The following is an 8,657-nucleotide window of genomic DNA, read 5'->3' on the forward strand; positions in this document are numbered from 1 at the left end:
GGTCCTGGGATATGCCACCTCCTGCGGCAGAGGGTGCCCTGAGGTGGGGGGTGACCTTGGGTTCCCGGGGCCCCCGGCATCCTCACCAGATTCTCACGAGAGGGAGGCAGAATATGGGGGTCCCGGAGACGGGCAGACCCCGTGCTGCTTGTGGGGAGGATGGGGGGGTGTGGGCCAGGAAAGGGCGTGAGCCGAGTCTCCCTGGGACCCCAGGGGGCACTAGCCCTGCCCGCACCGGGTTTTAGGACCCCCAAGCCCAGAACTGTGAGAGAATCGGTGTGAGAGGTGGGGAAGGAGGGACAGGCCTTACTGGCACTGGTGCGCTGACAGGACAGGAAATGGGGGGAGCCCATGAGACTCCTCGAGGCTGCGCCGGAGGCCCTGACACGGCTTCCTGAGCGTGGGCGGGGCCCACATCTGGTTCTGGAACCAGGTCAGAGCCGCAGGAGCCCCAGAGGAAGCTCTGGCCAGCGAGGCGCACCCTGCAAGGCTCAGGCAATTCCTGCGGACACAGACCCTGCCTGCCCCCTCAGACAGCCCTGCCCCGGGGGAGCCACCACAGTCCGGCTCCTGCCCGGCTACCCCAGGCCCTCAGCCTCCTGCGTGAGCCGTCTGAGGCTGGATCTCGTCAAACAGCCTCGGTTTCCCGGCAGTGGGAGAGGCCAGGAGGCTGAGGCGGGGAGCGGGCTGGGAGCCGGGTCCCCTCACTCTCCCTGGGTGTGGAGGGGCAGCCGGGGAGCCCCGAGGCCACACAGAGGCCGCAGCAGAGCTGGGACTGGGGCCCGGCATCCGCAGCCTCGCCCCGAATGACCACGTCCCAGGAGTGAGCCCCGCACCACAGAGCCGGAGCCGCACCCCTGCACCGTGCCCTGGCGCTGGGCGGCTCACACCTGCCGCGCATGCGGCTGGCATCGCGGCTGATGCTGGGGGGGCCAGCCAGGCAAGGGACCGGCTCGCACTGAGGCTGGGGGGGTCGGGACAGGCCGGCTGGCCCACCCGGGCATCCGTCCACAGTGGGCCGGCTCCGGCATTTGGGGTATGGAGCAGACGGCCCTTCTCTCCACCAGGTGCGGGGCCATCCCCACGGGGCCCCATGACGTCCGCATCTTGCTGGGCAAGCGGCGGGGCTGGGGCTCAGGGCTGGTGGCACAAAGACCCTCAGACTGGGTGCTCCCCGCTCAGACCCGCAGCTCCCGAGGGGCCGGGACCCAGGTCTCCTTCCTCATCAGCCCCACCGCCGCGGACGAGCAGGGACACTCACATCGGCACCAGGGGGTTCGGTCTGAGAAGCACCGTGGACACAGGTCCTACTTCATCCCCAGCTTTAGATACAGAAAGCAGCTGCTCCAGGACGATAAGAACAGGAAGGAAAACCCTCCATCTGAAAACACAGCCACCCTTGGGAATGGCAGCTCGGGACCCCTGGTCGATCAGTGGTGGGTTCCCACAGGGACCTATGTCCTGAGGGGCAGGGGCTCCGGGGACGGTCCCAGCAGTGCCCACGGGCAGGGTGCAGGCAAGGGCGTCCCGTCCCCTGCTCAGTCCTGGCTCTCGCTGGCATAGATGCCCGCTTCCCAGCGCCTCGCCATGGTACTCTTGTGGTGGGTCACCCGCGTGGCTTCTAGGACCTGTACGAGGAGACAGGGAGTCTCCATCGGGATCCCGAGCCCCCAGCAGTCTTCCCCCACTGCCAGCTCGGAGGAGGGATCTAGAGCAGAGCAACGCAGGCCCACTCCCCTCCTCCGTGTCAGACCCTCTACCTCTGGGAACAGAGCCAAGGAATGTGCTGACCCACGCTGAGACCCACAGCAGCTCAGCTGCTGGGGTCTGGCATTCTGGACCCGGTGCAAACACAGATTCCACAAATCCACAGACGGGCCGTCTCCAGGGAGTCCCTCTCTCAGAGAACATGCCTTTGTCCAGCCCGACCCACCCCAAGCCTTCCCGGCAGGGTAAAGGGGTGGCACGCAGAGCTCGCTCACGCTCCGTGCCCTCGGCCCCCAAAGCAGGTCCCAGCAAAGCCCACCCCAGGCGGCCACGGAGGACCCGCGTGCAGAAGAAAGGCTGGGGGGTTGCACGCCCCGGGCAGGGGCCCTGTCCCCAGAGGCACACTCACCTCCAAGTCGATGCGGTCTGAGGCGCTGATGCCGGCATACTGCAGGAAGGGGACACGCATCAGCCTTGGCCCCACGCCCCGCCCCAGAGCCCGCTGGGTGGCCCGGTCCCGCGAGTGCCCGCCACCACCCCAAACTCAATGCGGTGCGCCATGCACTCCCCTCAGGGATGGCCTGGAGCCCCATTCCCAACCCTTTTCTCTCTGCAAACGTCGCCATCGTGATAAAGACGGTCACGGTCAGCTGAGCTGTCGTGCCCAGGCCCCGTGCCCAGCCTCACAGGGGGGCTTCTTACCGTCCTGTGCACTTTACGGCAGGGAGCCCGCGGTTCAGAGAGGGGCGAGGCTTGGCCCAGGGTCTGGCGCCAGCAAGGGGCAGGACCGGGACTGGAGCCCGGACTGTGGGACCAGGCTGTGAGCCTCGGTGGGGCTAGAGCTGGTGGTGCTCTCCGCAGGCCAGAGATCCCGCCCAGGGAGGCCATGGCCTCAGCCCTCGGAGGGCGATGCCTTGAGACCAGTGCGGCGGACACAGGGCCTTAGGAAGGACGGCGCTGCTGCATCGCATCCCCCCTCCTGCAGACGGACCTGGGGGCCCGCGCGTAGGCGGCCCCTGGCGGCGGAAGCCTGGGTGTGGACACCCATTGTACCCAGTCTGCTGCACTTCCAGGCGGGGGAGACTGAGGCACAGCCTCCCACAGGGCCATGAGGGAGGCCGGCTTCAACCCAGGTCACACCAGAGGCTCCCTCAAGCGACCTCTGGTCCTAACGGGGTGCCAGACTTCCGCCAGGCCTGGGGGGCCGGCCAGGGCTCGAGACTCACCCGCTGCTCCTTCCTTCTCCGCTCCGGAGCCCTGTCGGCGGGGGCCTCCGCCGCCCACACCAGGCCCGAGTGCAGGTGGACGGGGCTGAAGAAGTGGGTATCCGACACTGTGTAGCTGCCCGTGATGCCTGCGGGGAAAGAAGAGCCATCAGGGAGGGTCCCTGGGCCATGAAGGCCCAAGGCCTGGGAGACTGAGTCTCTGGCCAAGGACCCCGGTGAGGAGACAGGCGACCGACAGACAGACAAAGCGACAGCGGGCTGAGGAAAGGAACAGACTGACCAGAATAAGCGGTCAGGAGACACTGGGTGGACAGACAGGCCCCCTGCCCCGCGAACACAGACCGCGACCCACAGGGCACGGCGTCCGGAGACCGTCCGCACGGAGAGACCCGCATCCACGCTGACAAGCCCAGACCCCGGGCAAAGCTGGGGTCTCCGTGCGGAGTCCAGGGCGTCGGCACCCAGCAGCACGCAGAGTGGGCTGGGGGAGTGGACGGGACCCCGCCCCCGGGACTCCCCACGCCGCGCCCCTCCTGACGCGCCCACCCGCGCCCTCCAGCCTCCCAGGCCCCAGCAGAGCCGCCGCGGCCCGCGCCGCCGTCCTCACCCGAGGCCGCGGAGGAGCTCCCGGAGTCCTGGCCGTCGTCGTCGTGGATGGGGGGCGGGGAGAACACCTCGGGGAACAGGACAGTGCGCCGCTCCTCTGCCACCTCCCGCTCGCGCTGCAGGACGCTCTCCACCTCCCGCTCCAGCAGCTCCGACGACGGGGGCCTTGGCCGCCCCGGCGCTGGGGTGGCCCCCGCCTCCCAGCCTCGGCCACCGGGGCCCTCGGCCCGCGGGGGCACCTCAGGGACCCGGAACCGCAGCGGGCTCAGGTGGAAATACTCCCAGCGGACGACACCCCCGTGCGCTAGCCAGCGCCCCTGGGGGGGCCGTGGGCACTCGCGCTGCGTGCCGGGGGCGGTTCCAGGGGCCTCCAAGGGCCGCCTTGGAGACCCCGCGGCCCCGACGGAGCCCGCAGCCCCGGCCTCGTCCGCAGAGAGACCGCGGGGCTGGGCGCGCGCCTGGACGGCGGGGACGCCCCGGCTGCCGGCGCGCAGGAACGGCCGGTAGGCGTCCGCCGGGATGCGGTTCACCTTCCTCACCTGGGGGCCGGGGTCAGCCGCGCCGCCGGCCGAGGCCAGGTCCAGGATGGAGTCGGAGCTGAAGGCTCTCCGGAGCCCAGACTGCGTGGGCGCCGACACCTCCCGCCGCCGGTGGTCCTCCTCCCGCCGCGTCCCCTGCGCCAAGTCCCGCCGCACGTAGAGGGACGGGCGCCCTCGCTCCCGCCGTGGCGCCGCGGTCCGGCTCCCTGCGGTCAGCAGCAGCGGCCGCGTGGGGATCTCCACCAGCTCCTGCTGGCTGCTCGCCCGCCGCAGCCCCCTCTGCTCTCGAAGGTCCGCTTCCCGCTCCTGGGCTAGCCGGATCTCCCGCTCGATGGGGGTCTCCTTGGGGAGCTGCGGGGACCCCGCCTGGGCCAGGGAGGCTGCGTCATGCGCAGGCTGGACGCCAGATGCAGCCGGAAGGCCCCCGACCCTCTTCTCTGGCGGGAGCACCTCCCTCTCCCGGGGGTGCGGCGGGACAGCACACAAGCTGCCCCCGAGCGGCCCAGTTGAGGCCCTGGGGGCCTGACCGCCGCCAGGTGGAGCACGAGCCGGGGCCACGGGAGCCGCAGGGTGCAGGGGGCCCCCGGCGCAGGCCTGCTCTAGGCTCAGAAACTGCTGCCTCGCGGCCAGGAAGTCAATCTGCTCCCTGTCCACGGCGCTCTCCTCCAGGGGCCCAGGCTGTGCCTGGAGGCTGCTGGGGTCCGGGGGGCCAGGGGTGCCATGGAGCGTGGCCACCGTGCTGCTCTTCCTGAGGGCCTGGCCCTGGATGACCACCCAGCGTTCCTGCTCCAGGTCCCCTGGCCGCCGAGGCTGGGCGTCCCTGGCGTCCAGGTGGCAGGCCTTCGCCTCATCCTTGTCACCCTCCCGCCAGGGCGTCCGCGGGGACGACCCGCCAGCGAAGGCGCTAGAGGACGCCCCCGTCCTGGCTGCATTCGGTCGAGCCTCTTGGTGGGCGGGCCACGCCTGTGGCTTGTCCTGGCTCCAGCCGCTGGCCTCTGGCCCCACATCCACCACCTCAGACGTATAGCTGGTGTCCCCACCGGGGTCCAAGCCAGCCAGGCGAGGTGAGCGAGCGATGCTGAAGATGGGGTATCTGGTCACTCGGTCCATGTCCTGGGGATCTCAGCTCCCTGAGGCTCCCAGGGGCGGAGGTGCTCCGGGCTCGCTGAGGAAGGAGAAAGGAACAAGGGCCAACAGGTCAGGCGACAGAACTTCTCTTGGGGAGAGGCTCGATTTCCAGTCTCTTCAAGGGCAAAGTCCTGGCCAAGGGGCCTCTGTGATTGGTTCCGGGATGGGTGAATGGGCCAGGCCTCGCCAATCAGAGCGCTCTACCCTCTGGCCTCTGTGATTGGCTCAGGGATGGACATATGACCCAAACTGTCCTGGACCTGAAATCCTGATCTGAGCCTTGGCAATTAGCTTGGAAAATAGGACCCTGACCCACCCTGGCTTGGGGCACTGGGAATGTTTGAGCTCCTGGATCCAGCCACACCTGGATCCCACTCCTGTACTGACTCGCCGGTCTGCCCCCGAGTGTCTGATATTTGTGGGTGCTCCACTCCTGCTACTGCCCTCCCCACCCAGCTCGCCATGGCCAGACCCAAAGCCTGTCCCCCGGGCCCCTGCGGGCACACGCTCTGCCTCTCTTCCAGACGCACACCGTGAGGCTTCCTCTTGATGTGATGATTTCATCAGCGGGCTTGCCCCTCACTAAGAGATGTCAGGGGAAACTGAGACTCAGAGAGGTGTGGTGGGTAGCGGGGACTCCCGCTCCTGGTTCCTCCCCCTACCCTGCTTAGAGGGACACTTTGTCCAGTCCCACTCAGTCCCCCACCTCCGTGCCATAAAGCTGGGACAGGCTAGGGAACACCTTGGACCTTGTCCTGCTGGACCGGGAAGGCCTGGAGCCTCTGGGCCACACCCCAATCCAGTGCCCCAGGGGGACTGCACCCCTTCCAGCATTGGAGCTCTGCTGAGCACAGCTCCAGGAGCCCTGTCTGCCAAGGTCACGCACCTGCTCTCAAAGCTCCGGGGCTCCCGGCCTCTCCTGCAGTTCTCGAGGCCTTTGTCTGGCCCCCACACGAACCCCCAAACTTCACAGGCATCCCTACCCCACATCCGATGCGCCTCCTCCCACAACTCCCTCTGCCTGGAAGGCTTCAATTCTACTCCTCTACAGCCTTCTTACCGGCAGCCTGCAGGACACCTCCTCCAGGGAGCCCCCCCCCCCCAGTTGCCCCAGCAGAGGGGCAGAGGCAGAGCGTGTGCCCTTGCAGCCTGTTGTCTGAGCAGCATCTGCAGCCCGGCTCAGCAGCGAGTTGGGCGTCCCCTTCCGCAGCCGAGGAGAGAAGACTGGCCTTTCCCAGCTCTCCAAGCAGCCCGGTCCTTGCGTCCCCCCTCGGTTCCGTCAGAGCTGCCCTGTCATCGGCTGTCTCTTGGCCAACTTGCTTGTAAAGGCTGTGGTTCTCAAACGGAAAACGCAGCCCCTCGCTGAGCTGGAGAAGTGGCATTAAGCACCAGGAAATCCATCCTGGGAACGATACTGGAACTGGCACGCATCACATCGGCTGTTGTGTGTATCAAATACTGGAAAACCAGTAGTTAGGGACAAGCAGGCCTGGGTCATAAGCCCCAGCCCGGGACGGAGCCCCGCCCCCACAAGCACACAGCCCCCGTGGAAGTGTCCTCCCTGAGACTCACAGGCGTGGGTACGCCTCTGAAACGGGGTAAGCTTCTTCGAGTTTCGTCTTCTCCCGCTGGAGGCCATCGGCCCAGGCCCCTCCCGCTAGCGGCCCAGACGAGCCTTTCCCCGGCAGCCCGGAGTCTGGCACACAGCATGGATTTCATCCCGACGGCTGCGTAAGGTGTGGTCTCTGCACACACCGCTCCTCCCGGGTGCCCAGGACGTGGGGGTCGGGCTCGTTTCTGCCACAGACCTGGCTGCCCCCCAGGGCCTCCCCTCCAGTCCCGAGCCCCACGCTGACCCTGAGGGCTGGGCAGGAGTGTGCCCAGGCCCTGGATATCCTCAGGGCGGGCAGGTGTGGGGTGGGTGACGCAGGAGTGTTTGCTGAGCTAGCCAGTGGACGTTCACCCGGCAGGACCTACACGCCACACAGGACCTCGGCTCCGGGAAGAAGAACCACCTGTCGGGAGGGCGTCCGGCTCCTGGTGGAGTCGGGTGGGGCACGGGTGGGGACGCTGCTTGTTCCTGGTCCGTTCCTGCCCGGTGATTCACCCAGGCCACTGGGGTGGGGCTCGGGCGGGGGCTCGGGCTCAAGGCCCCAGGGCCCCACGGGCTTGCGTCCTTGGGAAGCCCTCTGCTCCCCGTGGGCCTCAGTGTCCACACCTGGACTCTAGGTAGAGCCCACGGCACTTGGCTCCGTGCTGAGACCTGCCATGCACGGTCAGTACCCTGAACCCAGTATACAGTAGGTGCCGCCTAAATGCTTTCATGGTGGTTGTTAGTAGCATTATTATTCAAACCCTAACCCACCACGGGTCTCAGGCCGGCTCCCCCTCCTACAACACCTCGGTCTCCCTGTGTGTGCGTTGGGCGGACGCTGCACCCACACGGGGCCAGAGGAGCAAGGAGGCCTGGGGGGATGGGCCCCAGGGAGGCCCCCAGAGGCTCCTCACAGGCGAGTGGTCACAACAGTCCCAGAGCCCCCCGCGCGGCCTTCCCGGAGCCGCCCCTGCGCAGGGCACCACACGCCTCCAGGCAGCTCCTCTTAGGGCCCTGGGACCGGAGCGGAGGGAACTGAGGCCCAGAGAGGGAAGGTGCTCACCCGAGGTCACGTGGGGACAGAAGGGCAGGTCCTGAAGCCCGAGGCTCTGTTCCAGTCGGTCACCTCCGCTTCCAGGAAGCTCCCCAGCCCCACCCCGCCGCACTCCGATACCAGACCCAAGTGGGGTTTATGGCCCCTAGAGCCACGCACCTGCCTCCCGCTCTGGAGCAAACTCCCTTTGGAGGCGCGGAGGCTCCCACAAGGCAAGGTCTCACGGCAAAGTGGTGGGCAGGCACTGGGGCCTGGGCAGAGCCTCCAACACCTGGAGACCCCAGGACTCTGAACAGAGTGTCTGCCTCACCCACCACCCCTGTGTCCTGACCTGGACCTCATGGGGGTGTCGCCCCTCAGGCAAGGTCTCCCTGCAAGGTTCTGGCTGGTGCTGATGGCTGTTCCCACAGGATTCTCGGGACCAGGGAGGGTGCAATCAGATCCCTTCATTGGAGGCTCGGGGCTCAAGGTTCTTGGGTTTGGGGGCCGGAAGCCCAGGGCAGACACTGAGGCCCCAGCAAGGTTCTGGGACTGAGCCTCTGCTCCCCCGGGGGGGCGGTGAGACAGGAAGGATAGAGACCCCCTTACGACTTCAGAGGCACCAGGGGTGCAGAACAAGGGAGGCCCCCAGCCCCTGAGAGCATAACTGGAGGGGGTGGGGTGGGGAATGGGGGATGGGTCCCTGAGGACCCTACAGGGTACAGCTGGCAATGCCCCCCATGCCGGAAACAAAACCCCGCCCCCCACGGGACCCCCCCCCCCGTCCCTGCGCGGTGGGATCCCTGCCCCACCCCCGCCCCACG

General features: G+C 67.8%; 1 protein-coding gene across 1 annotated transcript; it reads right to left on the bottom strand.

Moving 5' to 3' along the window:
• Window positions 1-1,305: 1,305 nt before the first annotated feature.
• On the bottom strand, window positions 1,306-5,311 carry LOC122909979 (mitotic spindle positioning). Its single transcript, XM_044254747.1, has 4 exons — window positions 3,541-5,311; window positions 2,934-3,061; window positions 2,117-2,155; window positions 1,306-1,628 (listed from the first exon to the last, which is right to left on the bottom strand). Exons 1-4 carry the CDS (start codon window positions 5,186-5,188, stop codon window positions 1,539-1,541), a joined length of 1,905 nt encoding a protein of 634 aa, XP_044110682.1. The 5' UTR covers window positions 5,189-5,311; the 3' UTR covers window positions 1,306-1,538.
• Window positions 5,312-8,657: the final 3,346 nt, after the last annotated feature.

Source organism: Neovison vison, chromosome 6, assembly GCF_020171115.1.
Source record: "Neovison vison isolate M4711 chromosome 6, ASM_NN_V1, whole genome shotgun sequence".
NCBI lineage: Eukaryota > Metazoa > Chordata > Mammalia > Carnivora > Mustelidae > Neogale > Neogale vison.

Coding starts and splice junctions, on each gene's coding strand:
- LOC122909979 (XM_044254747.1), bottom strand. CDS start 5,188: ATGGACCGAGTGACCAGATACCCCATCTTCAGCATCGCTCGCTCACCT. Junction 3,062..3,540: donor GAGCTCCTCCGCGGCCTCGG/GTGAGGACGGCG, acceptor CTTTCCCCGCAG/GCATCACGGGCAGCTACACA. Junction 1,629..2,116: donor CAGACCGCATCGACTTGGAG/GTGAGTGTGCCT, acceptor CTCCTCGTACAG/GTCCTAGAAGCCACGCGGGT.